The sequence below is a fragment of the Mustelus asterias genome, chromosome 19 (assembly GCF_964213995.1).
Source record: "Mustelus asterias chromosome 19, sMusAst1.hap1.1, whole genome shotgun sequence".
Classification (NCBI taxonomy): Eukaryota; Metazoa; Chordata; class Chondrichthyes; order Carcharhiniformes; family Triakidae; genus Mustelus; species Mustelus asterias.
Genome location: NC_135819.1, coordinates 3,889,106 through 3,911,696, shown reverse-complemented (window position 1 = coordinate 3,911,696; position 22,591 = coordinate 3,889,106). Strand labels below are relative to the sequence as shown.

The following is a 22,591-nucleotide window of genomic DNA, read 5'->3' as shown; positions in this document are numbered from 1 at the left end:
GATGATGTAAAGCGTTTCTTGGAATGGGACCGGAGGATGTTCTCCTGGTGTCCTGGCCAATATTGCGTCCTCAGCCTCTGGGAGGTATAGACACGAATGGCTTTCTCCTTACGAGAGAGGTACTATGATCAGGAAGGGTCCATTGATGCGCTTGTGTTCCATGAGGTATGTGATGAGGGCAATAGTCTGAATGGTCTTTCCCAGGCCCATTTCATCAGCGAGGATTCCATTTAGGTTGTTGTTGTACAGCGAGACGAGCCACTCCAAACCTTTAACCTGCATAGAATTGCATAAAATTACACAAAAGGTACAGCAAGGAATAGGCCATGATCCATGTTGGTATTTTTCTCCACATAAGCCTCCTCCTACCCATCTTCACTTCACCCTATCGGCATAGAGGAATGACAGGGAGGCCGAGGGTTAGGATTATCCTGGGAATAATTAATTAATTAACGTAATTAAGAAGGCAAGTGGAATGTTGGCCTTTATTGAAAGAGGGACGGAGTATAAAAGTAGGGAAGTCTTGTTACAACTGTACTGGGCATTTGTACTGTGTACAGTTCCTTACTTAAAGAAAAGTTTGCTTTCATTAGAAGCAGTTCAGAGTAGGTTCACTAGGCTGGGAAGAAGGGGTTTGTCTTATGAGGAAAGGTTGAGCAGGTTGAGCCTGTGCTCACTGGAATTAAGAAGAATAAGAGGAGATATTGATAAAACGTACATGATCCCTGACCTTTGACAGGGTAGATAGATGCTGAGAGGATGTTTCCCCTCATGGAAGGAACTAGAAGTGGGGGGGGAGGGGGGGCACAGTTTCATCAGATCAGTCATGATTATATTGAATATGCAGGTGAAGGACTGAATGGTCTATTTCTCATAATCTTATATCTTCAACGATTCCCTGTGGTAGCAAGTTCTACATTGTCACCACTCTATTGATAAATCCCCATTGGTTTTATGAGTGATGACCCCTAGTTTTGGTTATGCCCACCCTAGCAAACTATTTAACAATCTTCAAGATATCAATTGGGTCTTTTTTTTCTGGAGAAAGAGGCCCAATCTTTCCTGATAATTATAATCTCTCAGTTCTAATACCTGCAGACTACAAGGACAGGGCATTATTGAAAGAACTGAGTTGAGATTAGTTATTTTTTTACACAGCTATTTGTCATGATTTGGAATGCGCTGATTGAAAAGGGTGCTGGAAGCAGTAATTTTCAAAAGGGAACTGGATATATTTACTCAAAGGAGAAACATTTCCAATGCAATGGGAAAGGGACAGAGGACTTAGACAGGTCCTTCAAAAAGCTGGAACAGACAGGATTGTTGGATGAACTCCTGTGCTGTAAGCTGGATGATGTGTTTGTTTTGCCTTCTATGGCTGCCTTGGACAGGCAGATCTTATTGCTCAATAAAAGTCACTGGTCAGGCCACACACTCTGAAAAGAGTCATTGCACATTCATCCAGTCCCCCCGCCTCGGGTTTATCTTTGCAGATGGATGTGGCGTTTGCTAAGTGATTTTCTGCAGCAGTGTACCCAGGGTTCAGGAGCTGGCTACGTTTATGTGGCACACCCAGCACCCACCACCGAAAGGGTTCAATGATCTTACATAACTATGTCAACATTAAAGAAAAGTCAGTGTAAAATGGCCTCTTGCTGTCCATTACCTGATACTGCTTGAGTAAACCATTCACAAGCAGCGTAGACTGAATATCCACCCTCTCCGTCACTGCATGAGCCACTGCATAATAGGACTGTAGACCACGTATACTAGATAGCGGTGCACTGTACTCATCATCCACGTCCTGCTTAGCATTCCTACAAGATGCAATTAGTTCCAGTTACAACTTTTGGAATAAAGAAAATTGCTGCATATTAGATCTCTTTCCTCATTCTGCTTCCGACCAGTTCTCCCCTCATTTTGAACTCCAGACCAATTTTATTCCATCCTCTCATATTGTTGCACTTACTCTATTATCTGCCTTGCATCCAGCTCAGACACTTCTTCACTGTCCGGATCCTGGATTTTCTTTTTCTCCTCGGGTGCAGGAGTCTGTGCTGGTGGGGCTGCCTGCTCCTCCTCTTCCTCTTCCTGAACAGAAAGCAGAGGAACTCAATGGATCAGGCTGTTTACCTCACTCAGGCACCTGCCTGATCCAAGCAGTGACCCTTAATAAATGATGCTGGTTTTCCGCTCGAGTACCTTATTTTATTATTTGTTTATTTTCTGGATGTGGGTGTTATTGACAAGGCTGGCATTTATTGCCCATGAGAATGTGATGGTGGGTCATCTTCTTAAGCTACAGATACACCCATATGCCATTAGGGAGGGAGCTCCAGGATGATAAAGGGGCAGCGATTATAGTTCCAAGTTGGCGTAGTGCATGACTTGAAGGAGTCAATGCACAACATCAGAAGCAGCACAGAGGTGTTCGGCTCGCATTCTGCTTACCTTGGTGTCCTGGGGTGGGGGTTGGAGGAGGGGTGTGGGAGGGGTTTACAACTACATAGTAAGATCCCACAGTCAAGGCCTGGCCTGTGCTTGGTGAGCTCCCATCATGAGCTGTGGTTAGGTTGCTACAAATAATGGCAGGAAAAGCAAGGGGAAGTACATTTTCTTAAACCAGCTGAGACCCTGCTCCAGCGACCCTGCTGGAAAATGCTTGGGTGTGGATGCTGCATTGATCCAGTGTTGCCCTCATGGTTGAGCAGCTCACCATCAACTTCATTGTGGGAACGACTTGAATGATAGAATCACACAGCACAGAAGAGGCCATTCAGCCCATTGTGCATGTGCCAGCTCTTTGAAAAAGTTATCCATTTTATTCTCCTTCCCAGCTGTTTAACCATAGCCCTGTTAATTTTCTTCCATTTGTCCAAATTCCTTTTGGAAGTTACTGTTGAATCTCCTTCCACCGGTCTTTAAAGAAGCCCATTCCAGACTGCTAAAAAAACAGAATTGCACTAATCCCGTCTCCCCATTTCCAGCCTCTTGGGAGTGGAGTTGGTAGGATGTGTAATAAGTCTACTGTATGTTGACTGGTTAATGGGCTGTGAAGGAAAACAGCTCAGAGTTCCCCCAACCCAGTGCATAACCACTATCCGTCAACAATGCAACTGATCTTCCATGAGCAATGAAATTGCCAACAGGAATGGGGATGAGAAAAATATCAGCCATGATTGAATGGCGGAGCAGACTCGATGGGTCGAGTGGCCTAATTCTGTTTCTATGTCTTATGGTCTTAGGAGGGACACCTGCAAGTAGCACCATGCACATGCTGCACCCTCCCTGGGTGTTTTAGTCACAGGATAACTCACAGACAGCATGAAACACCAGGCTGTGCCAATGAGTGCTTTTAGGGCACTTGTTAAGACCCACAGCTGACCGCTGCTGTATAAAATCCGTATAACACTTAGCCAATGCTTAATTCCGACACTGAGACTCTTGACTTAATGAAAAGATAGTTACCAATATATCTCAGGCAGGAGAAGCTCATTACTCAATTTGCCCACCCAACTTCTCACCTCCAATGTTGTTGAACTATCTCCATATCATTTACAAAAAAGGGATTAAGAAGTGGTGGAAGGGGAGTGAAATCAAAAGTGGCATCTTCAGGTCAACTGGGTGTGAGCAGCACCATCCTACAGAGGACATGCGGGGAGTGTGCAGATTACAATCAGAGAAAGTGCTGGAGAGGAGAGGAGAATGGGAGATGAGGTCCTCATGTAGCGCAATTCACTCTCTAAAATACCGCAGCATTTACCAGGGCCATCTTTAAACAAACATAACTGGAGAGAGGCGTGTGCTGGGCAACTGAAGTCTTCTTATCCCAAACATCAATAGGTATAGATGTGAGCTCCCTCTCCTCTGCTTCAATCCCATGTCTGGTGAACATCCGTATTACTGTATTAGACATTTTCATTTCCCACATCTGCTCGCTGTCTAGTTTTACTAGTTTCCCCACCAATACTCACAGACATTGTCCACAGAGCAAGCAGCTCGCATTGGGCTATGGTTGTACCCAGATACCAGAGATGAAAGGTCAGGGTCTATCCCACTGCACCATATATCTCCCCTCCACCCCATCCCCACTAAATTCAGCTTAACTCTGTAGGCTTGGTGCTGGCACGCTCAGCAATACAAGTGTGAGTACATTCAAAGACTCTTGATTAGTTTATACTAAAAACATATAGATTGAAAGGTACAAGTTTTTCAATGGGTTGCATTGCCTTCCGATCTGCCCTCTTCCCTTTAATACACTTGTGGCCAAGAGGCTTGTCAACCTGCTTCTGGGTCTCCTTGGGCATCGCTGCCAGGTATCACTCAAAGACACACACAAATGTGGCCAAAGAACATGAATGGAGTTTCTCACTACCTGAATAGCACAGACTTGGGAGGGGAAAGGAGTTCAGTCCTTCACCCCACGACTTCACACTCTTAACTGCCATTGTACCTATAACTTATGGATGTTTAAGCAAGTCAAAAGGTAAATTATTAGTGAGGAAGATAAACAAATTTCTGTTCAGAATAATGTCGTCCAATTTTAGCCACTAATTGTTCAGAGTGGATCAGGCTGGATCAAGGGACAAATCTAGTTAAACAACGTGATTTTTCCAAATCCGCTGGTAGCTCAATGAATATAGTGTCAAATATAGTATCCTGATCATTGGCCAGGAGGTCTGAGATTCAATTTACAGGTCTTAGATAGCTGATTGCAATGATAGAGCCATGAAATTCATCTCTGTGATACTGGCTTAGAGATGGGAGGGAAAATAATCAGCCAATGCTCGGAAAGTGTGGATACTGGATGAGAACATATTAGGCCAGTCTAAGTTTAAAATTTGCACAGACTATTAGATATGTGGAGGGTATCAGAAATGATAATGACTCTGTCTCTCTCTTTCTCTCACCCTTTGCTCTGCAGATTAGCTGTCTTAGGTACCAGAGGGTGCTTGGTGAGTGAGGAAACTGTACCCCAGCAAGAGTCAGTGCCCTCAGGAGTGCAGCAAAAGGGTTGGGGGTCACCACCCCTCCCATTCCAGAGCAGAATTAGCCAGTTCGTTCACAAGCAACGTGAAGACTCATGGAACCCTTATGCTTGTTCTAATATGCTTACCAGGAGTCCCGAACGAGACCTGTCCTCCGACATGATTAGCAGCCTCCAGTCTGTCGTATCCTGACGTGATTTTAAAGACAGTTCATGAAAAAAAAATAAAAGCACTGCATCCAAAAAAAAATCAACAGTTTGCAGTCGCCCACCTCCAGCTGGCAACTTTCCCAAACAGCCCTCCCCATTTTGTCTGCTGGAGCATTTTGGAGACAAAAGATGTAAAACTGCAGTGGAGACTTTAAAATGCCGCCAGGACAAAAGGGATAAAACACAGTGTCAGTATCAGGGAGTGAGACCCAGTGAGATAATGATCATTGCTTTTAGCACTATGCAGCTTAATATCATCAGTGGTTTTTAAAATCAGTAAAGAAAATCTAAAAGAACTGGAAGAATAATCTGGGCTGGCGACTGGGAATGATTCCCATTATAATGCTCCCTGAGGTCCATATGCTCAGTAGATAGGTTGTGCTTCCATTTTTTTTGCTCTCACCTCTTCCTCTTCCTCAGAGCCGCTGTCTTCACTGTCGGAGCGTGGAGCCACCTCATACCTACTCAGAAGGAATGACAAAAATGTTAGATGGAGTACTGGGAGGGGGAATCAAGCCACCAAGCATCCCATGTTTGGGGAAGGTGGAGTGGGGCATTGGGGGCACCTTGCACATTCTCCCTCCAATCCTGGTTTTGTTCCACATGGGCAGTGAGGCAGGAGAAATCCTAGCTGATTTTTTTTTTCCCTTGGTCCAGGGACACTGAATCTAATTGGAGGGCCCCATTGATTGAGATTAGCTAACATGACACCGATCTGGGTTTGAACCTATCACTTGTGGGTTTCCATGCCTCATTAACATAGAACATAGAACATAGAAAGCCACAGCACAAACAGGCCCTTCGGCCCACAAGTTGCGCCGATCACATCCCCACCTCTAGGCCTATCTATAGCCCTCAATCCCATTAAATCCCATGTACTCATCCAGAAGTCTCTTAAAAGACCCCAACGAGTTTGCCTCCACCACCACCGACGTCAGCCGATTCCACTCACCCACCACCCTCTGAGTGAAAAACTTACCCCTGACATCCCCCCTGTACCTACCCCCCAGCACCTTAAACCTGTGTCCTCTCGTAGCAACCATTTCAGCCCTTGGAAATAGCCTCTGAGAGTCCACCCTATCCAGACCCCTCAACATCTTGTAAACCTCTATCAGGTCACCTCTCATCCTTCGTCTCTCCAGGGAGAAGAGACCAAGCTCCCTCAACCTATCCTCATAAGGCATGCCCCCCAATCCAGGCAACATCCTTGTAAATCTCCTCTGCACCCTTTCAATGGCTTCAACATCTTTCCTGTAATGAGGTGACCAGAACTGCGCGCAGTACTCCAAGTGGGGTCTAACCAGGGTCCTATAAAGCTGCAGCATTATCTCCCGACTCCTAAACTCAATCCCTCGATTAATGAAGGCTAGTACGCCATACGCCTTCTTGACCGCATCCTCCACCTGCGAGGCCGATTTAAGAGTCCTATGGACCCGGACCCCAAGGTCCCTCTGATCCTCTACACTGCTAAGAATGGTACCCTTCATTTTATACTGCTGCTCCATCCCATTGGATCTGCCAAAATGGATCACCACACACTTATCCGGGTTGAAGTCCATCTGCCACTTCTCCGCCCAGTCCTGCATTCTATCTATGTCTCGCTGCAACTTCTGACATCCCTCCAAACTATCCACAACACCACCTACCTTGGTGTCGTCAGCAAACTTACCAACCCATCCCTCCACTTCCTCATCCAGGTCATTTATGAAAATGACAAACAGCAAGGGTCCCAGAACAGATCCCTGGGGCACTCCACTGGTCACTGACCTCCATGCAGAGAAAGACCCCTCCACAGCCACTCTCTGCCTTCTGCAGGCAAGCCAGTTCTGGATCCACAAGGCAACAGCCCCTTGGATCCCATGCCCTCTCACTTTCTCAAGAAGTCTTGCATGGGGGACCTTATCGAACGCTTTGCTGAAGTCCATATAGACCACATCCACCGCTCTTCCTTCGTCAATGTGCTTGGTCACATTTTCAAAGAACTCAACCAGGCTCGTAAGGCACGACCTGCCCCTGACAAAGCCGTGCTGACTACTTTTGATCATACTAAACTTCTCTAGATGATCATAAATCCTGTCTCTCAGGATCCTCTCCATCAACTTACCAACCACTGAGGTTAGACTCACCGGTCGGTAATTTCCCGGGCTGTCCCTGTTCCCTTTCTTGAATATAGGGACCACATCCGCAATCCTCCAATCCTCCGGAACCTCTCCCGTCTCCATCGACGATGCAAAGATCATCGCCAAAGGCTCCGCAATCTCCTCCCTCGCCTCCCACAGTAACCTGGGGTACATCCCATCCGGTCCCGGCGACTTACCAACCTTGATGCCATTCAATAGTTCCAACACATCCTCTTTCTTTATGTCCACATGCTCGATCCTTTCTGTCCTCCGCAATCCAGCAGTACAACCACCCAGATCCCTTTCCACCGTGAATACCGAGGTAAAGTATTCATTAAGCACCTCCGCCATTTCTAACGGTTCCGCACAAACTTTTCCCCCTTCACCTTTTAAGGGTCCTATGCCTTCACATCTCATCCTTTTACTCTTGACATATTTGTAGAAAGCCTTGGGATTCTCCTTAATCTTACCCGCCAAGGTCTTCTCATGACCCCTTCTCGCTCTCCTAATTTCCTTCTTAAGCTCCTTCCTACATCGCGTATACTCCTCTAAATCCTTAACACCTCCTAGCTCTCTGAACCTTCTGTACGCCTCTCTTTTCTTATTTACCAGGTTCATCACAACCTTCGTGCACCACGGTTCCCGTACCCTACCAACACCCCCCTGTCTCATCGGAACGTTGTCATGCAGAGCTCCAGACAAACATTCCTTGAAAATCCTCCACTTTCCTTCGGCACTTTTCCCTGTCAAGTGCTGCACTTTAACCCATGGGATTTCCCAAATTACTCCAGAAGTTGCATGCATCTCAGGAATCTAAAGGATTTCTAGGCCCAGGTTTCCCATCCATGCAAGTGAACCATGGCATTTCCCCATGGTTCACACTTGGTCTCAGCTGTGCCTCAGTGGTAGAAGTCTCACATCAGAGCCTTGGTTGTGGGTTCAAGTCCCAATCCAGAGACTGAAGCACAAAAATCTAGGCTGATACTTCCATTGCAGTACTGAGGAACTGCACTTTCAGGATTGCCATCTTTTGAATGAGATATTAAAGCAAGGCCCTGCCATTCACATTGTTGGATGTAAAAGATCCCATAGCCACTATTTTGAAGAGGAGCATGGAAATTCTCCCCAATGTACTGGGTCAATGTTTAATCCCTCAACTAACACCACAAAAACAGGTTAGTCATTATCACATTGCGGTTTGTGAAATTTGCTGTGTGCAAATTGGTTGTTGCATTTCTGACATTACTTCAAAAGCATTTAGTTGGAGGGAGAAAGAAAACAAAGAACTACTGATCTGTTAGCCTTACATCAGTGCTAGGGAAATGCTGGTAACTATCTAAATGATGTGATAAATTAACATTTGGATAATAATGATCTGATTGGGCATAGTCAACATGAAGTTATAATGGAAAATCACGTTTAACAAATCTGTTGGGAGTTTTTTGAGGATGTTACTCACAGATTTGATAAAAGGGAGTTGATGGATGTGGTATACTTGAATTTTCAGAACGTTAAGTGCCCACAGAAGCAGGGATGTACTTCGGAGGCTGTACAAGACTCTGGTCAGACCCCATTTGGAGTATTGTGAGCAGTTTTGGGCCCCGTATCTAAGGAAGGATGTGCTGACCTTGGAAAGGGTCCAGAGGAGGTTCACAAGAATGATCCCTGGAATGAAGAGCATGAGGAACGGTTGAGGACTCTGGGTCTGTACTCGTTGGAGTTTAGAAGGATGAGGGGGAATCTTATTGAAACTTACAGGATACTGCGAGGCCTGGATAGACTGGACGTGGAGAGGATGTTTTCACTCGTAGGAAAAACTAGAACCAGAGGGCACAACCTCAGGCTAAAGGGATAATCTTTTAAAACAGAGATGGGAAGGAATTTCTTCAGCCAGAGAGTGGTGAATCTGTGGAACTCTTTTGCCGCAGAAGGCTGTGGAGGCCAGGTCATTGAGTGTCTTTAAAACAGAGATAGATAGGTTCTTGACTAATGAGGGGTTCAGAGGTTATGGGGAAAAGGCAGGAGAATGGAGATGAGAAAAATATCAGCCATGATTGAATGGCGGAGCAGACTCGATGGGCCGAGTGGCCTAATTCTGCTCCTATGTCTTATGGAGGCTGGCTAGTAAAATTAAAGCACATGGGATGGAGGTAATATACTGCCATGCATTAAGCTTTGGTTAACAGGCAGAAAACACTGGGGGGTTGTGACCAGTGGGGTATCGCAAGAATTAGCATTTGGGCACCAGCTATTCACAATATATATCAATAATCTGGACACGAGGACCAAATGTAATATTTCCAAGTTCGTGGATGAGACAAAGTTGGGTGGGAATGTGTATTGTGAGGAAGATTCAAGCAGCAGCCTCAAGAGGATTCAGACAGACTTAGTGAGTGGGCATGTGTCACATTCTCCCTCCCTTTAGTTCTGATGAAGAGTCTATGACTCAAAAATATAACTCTGTTTCTCTCCTTACAGATGCTGCCAGACCTGCTGAGTTTTTCCAATGTTCTCTGTTCTTGTCTCAGATTCCAGCATCCGCAGTATTATGCTTATTATAATATCATAGAATCATAGAATCCTACAGTGCAGAAGAAGGCCATTCGGCCCATCGAGTCTGCACCGACCACAATCCCAACCCAGGCCCTTTCCCCCATAACCCCATGCATTACCCTAGCTAGTCCCTCCGATACTAAGAATATGTTAACATTTATTGCAGGAAGATTTGAGTACAGGAGTAGTAAATTTTTGTTTCAATTGTACAGAACCGTGGTTAGAATGCACCTGGAGTACTGTGTGCAGTTTTGGTCCTCTTATCTTAGGAAGGCTATTATTGACAATGAGGGAGTTCAACAAAGGTTCGTTGGACTCTATCCTGGGATGGCGGCACTACCCTACAAAGAGAGATTGGAGAAACTGGGCCTGAATTCTATAGAGTTTTGAAGAATGAGAGGTGAACTAATTGATGGGCAGCACGGTGGCACAGTGGTTAGTACTGCTGCCTCACAGTGCCAGGGACCCGGGTTCAATTCCGACCTCGGGTCATTGTCTGTGTGGAGTCTGCATATTCTTCCCGTGTCTTCGTGGGTTTCCTCCTACAGTCTAAAGATGTGCAGGTTAGGTAGATTGGCCATGCTAAATTGACCCTTAGTGTCAGGGGGACTAATAGGGTAAATATGTGGGATTATGGGAATAGGGTCTGGGTGGGATTGTGGTCAGTTCAGACTCGATGGGCTGAATGGCCTCCTTCTGCACTGTAGGGATTCTATGAAACCTACAAAATACTTAAATGGATAGAAAGGGTAAATGCAGGAAGATGTTTCTCCTGGTTGTGGGAGTCTAGAACCGGGGACACAATTTCAAAATAAGCGGGAAGCCACTTAGGACCAAGGTGAGGACAAATTTGTTTACTCAGAGGATTGTGAATCTTTGGAATTCTTTACCCCAGAGACTGTAGAAGCTCAGTCATTGAGTATGCTTAAAGCAGAGATTGACAGATTACTCAATACCAGTGTCATAAAGGGATATGGGGGATAGTGTGGTGAAAAGAGCAGTAAAGTGGATGATCAACCATGATTGTATTGAATGGTGGAGCAGGCTCAATTGGCTGAATGGTCTTCTCCTGCTCCAGTGTTCCTACCAAACCACAGGAGGCTAACTCAGTCACACAGTAACATGCTCTCAGGCTGTGCCTGGCCCAGAGGACTGGTAATGGAAAGCAGCAGTGGTGATTAAGAAGGTGGCTGAAGGAAAAGAGACCGTTTGGGTTCAGTATAATAAGTTCCTCAGCAGCCAGAGGAGATACAGTGCACTTTACTTACCCAGGATTCATTTCCAACCAGGTGTCCAGCTGTCCAGCCTTTGGTGCCTCGGCACCGGTCAGAATCCGGCCACTCTCCACGTGAATCACTTTCACTGGCAAATCGCTCATCTGGCTGGTTTCATCCAAGAGCTGAAGGTAAGAGAACATTTTTCAGTAAATAAATAACTGCTTTCCTGTTGCAGTTTTTTAGGCCATCAACAAAATCCGCCAATTCACCCAATTTGTTTCTTATGCTGTGGGTCTGAGTTTTTAAAAGTTATCCTTTCAACCTGTGGTAAACTCATGGTAACCTCTGAACTAGCCAAGCAAGATCCTCTATTGATGACAACAATAGTCCCATCATATCAGGCAATGGGACAGCTACGTCGAGGGCATCCTGAAACCCATTGTACAAAGAACCCCCAGCTTCTGTCGCGACACTACGGACTTCTTACAGAAACTCAGCACCCATGGAGCAGTTGAACCAGGAACACTTCTCGTTACAATGGATGTCTCGGTACTCTACACCAGCATCCTCCACGACGACGGCATTGCTGCAACTGCCTTAGTACTCAACACTAACAACCGCCAATCTCCAGACGCAATTCTACAACTCATCCGCTTCATCCTGGACCACAACGTCTTCACCTTCAACAACCAGTTCTTCATCCAGACACACGGAACAGCCACGGGGACCAAATTCGCACCTCAATATGCCAACATCTTCATGCACAGGTTTGAACAAGACCTCTTCAACCGACGCTTTACGCTCGATACATAGAAGAAATCATAGAAATCATAGAAACCCTACAGTACAGAAAGAGGCCATTCGGCCCATCGAGTCTGCACCGACCACAATCCCACCCAGGCCCTACCCCCATATCTACCCACTACATCAATGACATTTTCTTCCTTTGGACTCACGGCAAACAATCACTGAAACAACTATATGATGACATCAACAAGTTCCATCCCACCATCAGACTCACCATAGACTACTCTCCAGAATCAGTTGCATTCTTGGACACACGCATCTCCATCAAGGACGGTCACCTCAGCACTTCACTGTACCGCAAGCCCACGGATAACCTCACAAAGCTCCACTTCTCCAGCTTCCACCCTAAACACGTTAAAGAAACCATCCCCTATAGACAAGCCCTCTGTATACACAGGATCTGCTCAGATGAGGAGGATTGCAACAGACACGGAAAGATGCCCTCATAAGAGGATATGGCACTTGACTCATTGATCGAGAGTTCCGACGCGCCACAGCGAAAAACCGAACCGACCTCTTTCAAACAACTGTGCAATCTCAAACAGACCATTGTAGGCAGCAAATACCCAGCCTTCAGGAGAACAGTGACCACAACACCACACAACCCTGCCGCAGCAACCTCTGCAAGACGTGCCGGATCATCGATATGGATGCCATCATCTCACGTGAGGACACCATCCACCAGGTACACGGTACATACTCTTGCGACTCGGCCAATGTTGTCTACCTGATATGCTATAGGAAAGGATGTCCCGAGACATGGTACATTGGCGAGACCATGCAGACTCTACAACAACGGACATTGCTCGACAATCACCAGGCAGGAGTGTTCCCTTCCTGTCGGGGAACACTTCAGCAGTCAAGGGTATTCAGCCTCCGATCTTCGGGTAAGCGTTCTCCAAGACAACCTTCAAGACACACGACAACGCAGAATCGCCGAGCAGAAACCGATAGCCAAGTTCCACACACGAGGACGGCCTCAACCGGGATCTTGGGTTCATGTCACACTATCTGTAACCCCCACGACTTGCCTTGCAAAATCTCACTAACTGTCCTGTGCTTAACCCTCTCTCCACTCGCATTGTCTGTACCTGTAAAGACTTGATTAATTGTTAAGACTCGCATTCCAACGATTATCTTGTAATTGAGTTTGTGTCTATATATGACACCAAAGGAGAAGATGCTGGAGGTTCTCAGCAGGTCTGGCAGCATCTGTGGGGAGAGAGGGGAGCCTATGTTTCGAGTCCAGATGACCCTTTGTCAAAGCTTTGATGGGGGTCGTCTGGACTCGAAACGTCAGCTCTTTTCTCTCCTTGCCATTGCTGCCAGACCTGCTGAGATTTTCCCGCGTTTTCTCTTTTGGTTTCAGATTCCAGCATCCACAGTAATTTGCTTTTATCCTGTGTTTATATATGCCCTGTTTGTGAACCAAATCCTGTGCTCACCTGATGAAGGAGCAGCGCTCCGAAAGCTCGTGCTACCAAATAAACCTGTTGGACTTTAACCTGGTGTTGTGAGACTTCTTACTGAAAAATAGTGAAAGGAAGTGAGTTGTTCATTAACTGGTAATAAGCAGAGATATGATGTCAGGAAGCACTTCATCACACAATGATGGTGAAAATCTGGAACTTTTCCCCCGAAGAAAAAGGTGTGACATTTGAAAATTTTCGAATTGATATTGATAGATGCTTGTTAATCAAGGATTATGGAATCAAGTTGGATAGATGGACTTAAGATACAGATCATGATTTGACTACATAGTTGAACAGACTTGAGGGGCTAAATATCCGTCACCTGTCCCAGTGAAAGGATAACTTTTAAAAACTCAGACTCACAGCAAAAGAAACAAACTGGGTGAATGCCAATTAGTGCACTGTAGCAATTCTATGATTCTATGAGTATTGCACAATTGTCAATACTTGCACCCCCAAGGTGACAGTCTCCAATCACTTACCTCACCATCAGGACCAACGGCAGAACCCAATCCATCCACATTTTCCTGCTTCTGTAGTGATGAAAAAAATATAAAATGAAATGGAAGTGCAATGCCAAAACCAGAATCACACAGCACAAACAGCCGGAATCAAACAGCACAAACACCTGGAATATCAGACAGCACAAACACCTGGAATATCAGACAGCACAAACACCTGGAACATCACACAGCACAAACAAACACGTGGAATATCACACAGCACAAACACCTGGAATATCTCAGCACAAACACCTGGAATATCAGACACAAAATACCTGGAACATCACACAGCCCAAACACCTGCAATATCAAGCAATCAAACACCTGAAATATCACACAGCTCAAACAAACAGCTGGAACATCACACAGCACAAACACCCGGAATATCACACAGCACAAACAGACACCTGGAATATCACACAGCACAAACAAACACTCAGAATATCACACAGCACAAACAGACACCTGGAACATCAGACAGCACAAACAAACACTCGAGAATATCACACAGCACAAACACCCGGAATATCACACAGCACAAACACCTGGAATATCACACAGCACAAACAAACACTGGGAAAACCGTACAGCTCAAACTCCTGGAATATCACACCAAAAACATCTGGAATATCACACAGCACCAACACCTGGAATATCACACAGCACAAACACCCGGAATATCACACAGCACAAAGAGCCGGAATGTCACACATTGCAAACACCTGGAATATCAGACAGCACAAACCCCCGGAATATCACACCACACAAATTCCTGGAATATCACACAGCACAATGAAACATTCGGAATACCACACAGCACAAACACCTGGAATATCAGCACAAACACCCGGAATATTACACAGCATAAACAGACACCTGTAATATCACAGCAAAAACAAACACCTGGAATATCACACAGCACAAACACCTGGAATATCACACAGCACAAACACCTGGAATATCACACAGCACAAACACCCGGAATATCACACAGCACAAACACCTGGAATATCAACAGCACAAACACCCGGAACATCACACAGCACAAATGCCTGGAATATCACACAGCACTAACACCCGGAATATCACACAGCACAATCAAACACCTGGAATATCACACAGCGCAAACACCTGGAATATCACACAGCACAAAAAAACCCAGAATATCCCAGCACAAACGCCTAGAATATTACACAGCACAAACATACACCGGGAATATCACACAGCACAACACCTGGAATATCACACAGCACAAACACCTGAAATATCACACAACAGAAACACCTGGAATATCACAAAGCACAAACAAACACCCAGAATGTCACACAGCACAAAAGAAAATATGGAATATCACACACCGCAAACAGACATCTGGAATACCACACAGAACAAACAAACTGCTGGAATACCACACAGCACAAACACAAACCTGGAATATCACACAGCACAAACAAACTCTTGGAATATCACACAGCACAATCAAACACCCGGAATATCACACAGAGAAAACAAACACTTGGAATATCACACAGCACAAACACCTGGAATATCACACAGCACAAACACCCGGAATATCACACAGCACAACACCCGGAATATCTCACAGCACAAACACCTGGAATATCACACAGCACAAACACCTGGAATATCACACAGCACAAACAAACACCTGGAATATCACACCGTACAAACACCTGGAATATCACACAGCACAAACAAACACCTGGAATATCACACAGCACAAACACCTGGAATATCACACAGCCCAAACAAACACCTGGAATATCACACAGCCCAAACAAACACCTGGAATATCACACAGCACAATCAAACACCTGGAATATCACACAGCACAAACACCTGGAATATCACACAGCACAAACACCTGGAATATCACACAATACAAACACCAGGAATATCACACAGCACAAACACCTGGAACATCACACGGCACACACACCTGGAATATCACACAGCACAAACATCCAGAATATCAGACAGCACAAACACCTGGAATATCACACAGCACAAACACCCGGAATATCACACAGCACAAACAAACACCTGGAATATCACATAGCACAAACACCTGGAATATCACACAGCACAAACACCTGGAATATCACACAGCACAAACATCCAGAATATCAGACAGCACAAACACCTGGAATATCACACAGCACAAACACCCGGAATATCACACAGCACAAACATCCGGAATATCAGACAGCACAAACACCTGGAATATCACACAGCACAAACACCCGGAATATCAGACAGCACAAACACCTGGAATATCACACAGCACAAACATCCGGAATATCAGACAGCACAAACACCTGGAATATCACACAGCACAAACACCCGGAATATCACACAGCACAAACACCCGGAATATCACACAGCACAAACACCCAGAATATCACACAGCACAAACACCCGGAATATCACACAGCACAAACATCCGGAATATCACACAGCACAAACATCCGGAATATCAGACAGCACAAACACCCGGAATATCACACAGCACAAACACCTGGAATATCACACAGCACAAAACACCTGGAATATCACACAGCAGGAAATACCTGGAATATCACACAGCTCAAACACCTGCAATATCAAACGATCAAACACCTGAAATATCACACAGCACAAACAGACACCTGGAATATCACACAGCACAAACAAACACCTGGAATATCACACAGCACAAACACCTAGAATGTCACACAGTGCAAACACCCGGAATATCACACAGCACAACACCCGGAATATCAGACAGCACGAACACCTGGAATATCACACAGCACAAACACCCGGAATATCACACAGCACAGACACCCGGAATATCACACAGCACAAACACCCAGAATATCACACAGCACAAACACCCGGAATATCACACAGCACAAACATCCGGAATATCAGACAGCACAAACACCTGGAATATCAGGCAGCACAAACACCCGGAATATCACACAGCACAAACAAACACCTAGAATATCACACAGCACAAAACACCTGGAATATCACACAGCAGGAAATACCTGGAATATCACACAGCTCAAACACCTGCAATATCAAACGATCAAACACCTGAAATATCACACAGCACAAACAGACACCTGGAATATCACACAGCACAAACAAACACCTGGAATATCACAAAGCAAAAACAAACACCTGGAATATCACACAGCACAAACACCTGGAATATCTCACACAGCACAAACACCCGGAATATCACACAGCACAAACACCCGGAATATCACACAGCACAAACACCCGGAATATTACACAGCACAAACATACACCGGGAAGATCACACAGCACAATCACCCGGAATATTACACAGCACAAACATACACCGGGAATATCACACAGCCCAAACACCTGGACTATCACACAGCACAAGCACCCGGAATATTACACAGCACAAACATACACCGGGTATATCACACAGCACAAACACCTGGACTATCACACAGCACGAAACCTGGAATACCACACAGCACAAACACCTGGAATATCACACATCACAAATATCTGGAATATCACACAGCAACAACACCCAGAATATCACACAGCACAAAAAAACACATGAAATATAACACAGCAAAACATCTGGAATATCACAATGCACAATTAAACACCTGGAATATTACACAGCACAAACAAACACCTGGAATGTCGCACGGCAGAAAACACCTGGAATATCACACAATCAAACGCCTCGAATATCACAATGCACAAACACCCGGAATATTACACAGCACAAACATACACCAGAAATATGACACAGCACAAACAAACATTTGGAATATGACACAGCAAACACCCGGAACATCACACAGCACAAACACCTGGATATATCACACAGCACAAACACCTGGAATATCACACAGCACAAACAAACATCTGGAATATGACACAGCACAAACACCCGGAACATCACACAGCACAAACACCTGGATATATCACACAGCACAAACACCCAGAACATCACACAGCACAAACATCCGGAATGTCACACAGCACAAACAAACACTTGGAATATCACACAGAGAAAACAAACACCTGGAGTATCACAGCACAAACACCTGGTACATCAGACAGCACAAACAAACACCGGGAACATCACACGGCACAAACACCTGGAAAATCACACAGCACAAAATACCTGGAAAATCACACAGCACAAACAAACACCCGGAATATCACACAGCACAAACTCCTGGAATATCACACAGCACAAACAAACACCAGGAATATCACACAGCACAAACAAACACCCGGAATATCACACAGGGAAAGCAAACACCTGGAATATCACAGAGCACAAACAAATACCTGGAATATCACACAGCACAAACACCCGGAATATCACACAGCACCAAGACCCAGAATATCACACAGCACAAACACCCGGAATGCCAGACAGCACAACACCTGGATATATCACACAGCACAAACTAATACCTGGAATATCACACAGCACAAACACCCGGAATGTCACACAGCACCAAGACTCAGAATATCACACAGCACAAACACCCGGAATGTCAGACAGCACAAATACCCGGAATGTCAAACAGCACATACACCTGGAATATCTCTCAGCACAAACACCTGCAATATCTCTCAGCACAAACACCTGCAATATCCCACAGGGCAAACACCCGGCATATCACACAGCACAAACACCCGGAATGTCACACAGCACAAACACCTGGAATATCTCTCAGCACAAACACCTGCAATATCCCACAGGGCAAACTCCCGGAATATCACACAGCACAAACACACGGAATTTCACACATCACAAAGATCCAGAATATCACAAGCCCACAATCAAACACCTGGATTATCACACAGCACAAACAGCTGGAATATCTGACTGCACAAACAAACATCCGGAATATCACACAGTAAAAACATCTGGAATATCACAGCACAAACAAACACTTGGTATATCACACAGCACAATCAAACACCTGGAATATCTCTCAGCACAAACACCTGGAATATCACACAGTACAAACACCTGGACTATCCCACAGGGCAAACACCTGGAATATCACACAGCACAAACACCCGGAATATCACACAGCACAAACATCCGGAATATCACACAGCACAAACACCTGAAATATCACACAGCACAAACAGCTGGAATATTATACAGGACAGACACCTGGAACATCACACAGCACAAACACCTGGAATATTATACAGGACAAACACCTGGAACATCACACAGCACAAACACCTGGAATATTATACAGGACAAAGACCTGGAATATCACACAGCACAAACACCCGGAATATCAGACAGCACAAACACCCGGAATATCAGACAGCACAAACACCTGGAATATCACACAGCACAAACACCTGGAATATCAGACAGCACAAACACCTGGAATATCAGACAGCACAAACACCTGGAATATCACACAGCACAAACACCTGGAATATCACACAGCTCAAACACCTGCAATATCAAACGATCAAACACCTGGAATATCATACAGCACAAACAGACACCTGGAATATCACACAGCACAAACACCTGGAATATGACACAGCACAAACACCTGGAATATCTACACAGCACAAACACCCAGAATATCACACAGCACAAAAAAAACATGAAATATCACAAAGCACAAACATCTGGAATATCACAATGCACAATTAAACACCTGGAATAATACACAGCACAAACAAACACCTGGAATGTCGCACGGCAGAAAACACCTGGAATATCACACAATCAAATGCCAGGAATATCACGCACCACAAACAAACAACTGGAATATCACAAAGCACAAACATCCGGAATATTACACAGCACAAACACCCGCAATATTACACAGCACAAACAAACATCTGGAATATGACACAGCACAAACAAACATCTGGAATATGACACAGCACAAACACCCGGAACATCACACAGCACAAACACCTGGAATATCATACAGCACAAACACCTGGAATATCATACAGCACAAACACCTGGATATATCACACAGCACAAACATCTGGAATATGACACGGCACAAACACCCGGAACATCACACAGCACAAACATCCAGAATGTCACACAGCACAAACAAACACCAGGAATATCACACAGCACAAACACCTGGAACATCACACAGCACAAAACACCTGGAACATCACACAGCACAAACAAACAGCTGGAATATCACACAGCACAAACACCTGGAATATCACACAGCACAAACATGCGGAACATCGCACAGCACAAACACCTGGAATATCAGACAGCACAAACACCTGGAAAATCACACAGCACAAAACACCTGGAATATCACACAGCAGAAAAATACCTGGAATATCACACAGCACAAACAAACACCTGGAATATCACACAGCACAAACACCCGGAATGTCACACAGTGCAAACACCCGGAATATCACACAGCACAAACAAACACCCGGAATATCACACAGCACAAACACCTGGAATATTACACAGCACAAACAAACACCTGGAATATCACAAAGCACAAACACCTGGAATATCAGACAGCACAAACACCCAGAATATCAGACAGCACAAACACCCGGAATATCACACAGCACAAACACCCGGAATATCACACAGCACAAACACCTGGAATATCACACAGCACAAACACGGGGAATATCACACAGCACAAACACCCGGATTATCAGACAGGACAAACAAACACCAGGAATCTCACACAGCACGAGCACCCGGAATATCACACAGGGAAAGCAAACACCTGGGATATCAGACAGCACAAACACCTGGAATATCAGACAGCACAAACACCTGGAATATCACACTGCACAAACAAACACCCGGAATATCACACAGCACAAACATCCGTAACATCGCACAGCACAATCACCCGGAATATCAGACAGCACAAACAGCTGGAATATCACACAGCGCAAACACCTGGAATATCAGACAGCATAAAGACCAAGAATATCACACAGCACAAATAAACAGCTGGACTATCATGTAGCACAAACACCTGCAATATCACAAAGCACAAACATCTGGAATATCACAATGCACAATTAAACACCTGGAATATTACACAGCACAAACAAACACCTGGAATATCACAAAGCACAAACACCTGGAATATCACACAGCACAAACACCCAGAATATCACACAGCACAAACAGCTGGAATATTATACAGGACAAACACCTGAAATATCACACAGCACAAACAGCTGGAATATTATACAGGACAGACACCTGGAACATCACACAGCACAAACACCTGGAATATTATACAGGACAAACACCTGGAACATCACACAGCACAAACACCTGGAATATTATACAGGACAAAGACCTGGAATATCACACAGCACAAACACCCGGAATATCAGACAGCACAAACACCCGGAATATCAGACAGCACAAACACCTGGAATATCACACAGCACAAACACCTGGAATATCAGACAGCACAAACACCTGGAATATCAGACAGCACAAACACCTGGAATATCACACAGCACAAACACCTGGAATATCACACAGCTCAAACACCTGCAATATCAAACGATCAAACACCTGGAATATCATACAGCACAAACAGACACCTGGAATATCACACAGCACAAACACCTGGAATATGACACAGCACAAACACCTGGAATATCTACACAGCACAAACACCCAGAATATCACACAGCACAAAAAAAACATGAAATATCACAAAGCACAAACATCTGGAATATCACAATGCACAATTAAACACCTGGAATATTACACAGCACAAACAAACACCTGGAATGTCGCACGGCAGAAAACACCTGGAATATCACACAATCAAATGCCAGGAATATCACGCACCACAAACAAACAACTGGAATATCACAAAGCACAAACATCCGGAATATTACACAGCACAAACACCCGCAATATTACACAGCACAAACAAACATCTGGAATATGACACAGCACAAACAAACATCTGGAATATGACACAGCACAAACACCCGGAACATCACACAGCACAAACACCTGGAATATCATACAGCACAAACACCTGGAATATCATACAGCACAAACACCTGGATATATCACACAGCACAAACATCTGGAATATGACACGGCACAAACACCCGGAACATCACACAGCACAAACATCCAGAATGTCACACAGCACAAACAAACACCAGGAATATCACACAGCACAAACACCTGGAACATCACACAGCACAAAACACCTGGAACATCACACAGCACAAACAAACAGCTGGAATATCACACAGCACAAACACCTGGAATATCACACAGCACAAACATGCGGAACATCGCACAGCACAAACACCTGGAATATCAGACAGCACAAACACCCGGAATATCACACAGCACAAAACACCTGGAATATCACACAGCAGAAAAATACCTGGAATATCACACAGCACAAACAAACACCTGGAATATCACACAGCACAAACACCCGGAATGTCACACAGTGCAAACACCCGGAATATCACACAGCACAAACAAACACCCGGAATATCACACAGCACAAACACCTGGAATATCACAAAGCACAAACACCCGGAATATCACACAGCACAAACACCCGGAATATCACACAGCACAAACACCTGGAATATCACACAGCACAAACACGGGGAATATCACACAGCACAAACACCCGGATTATCAGACAGGACAAAC

The 22,591-nt window shown here is 44.9% G+C and overlaps 1 protein-coding gene across 4 annotated transcripts in view; it reads right to left on the bottom strand.

Annotated features, from left to right (window-relative positions):
• smarca4a (SWI/SNF related BAF chromatin remodeling complex subunit ATPase 4a) overlaps positions 1 to 22,591 on the bottom strand; it is a 111,377-nt gene that overhangs the window by 40,879 nt on the left and 47,907 nt on the right. For all 4 annotated transcript variants that reach the window (XM_078234886.1, XM_078234887.1, XM_078234888.1 and 1 more), the window contains exons 12-18: positions 13,849 to 13,899; positions 11,139 to 11,269; positions 5,601 to 5,658; positions 5,117 to 5,176; positions 1,970 to 2,091; positions 1,667 to 1,817; positions 113 to 276 (exon numbers count right to left, since the gene is read on the bottom strand). In XM_078234886.1, coding sequence (XP_078091012.1) covers positions 113 to 276; positions 1,667 to 1,817; positions 1,970 to 2,091; positions 5,117 to 5,176; positions 5,601 to 5,658; positions 11,139 to 11,269; positions 13,849 to 13,899 — 737 coding nt within the window. The remainder of the gene's footprint in view (positions 1 to 112; positions 277 to 1,666; positions 1,818 to 1,969; positions 2,092 to 5,116; positions 5,177 to 5,600; positions 5,659 to 11,138; positions 11,270 to 13,848; positions 13,900 to 22,591) is intronic.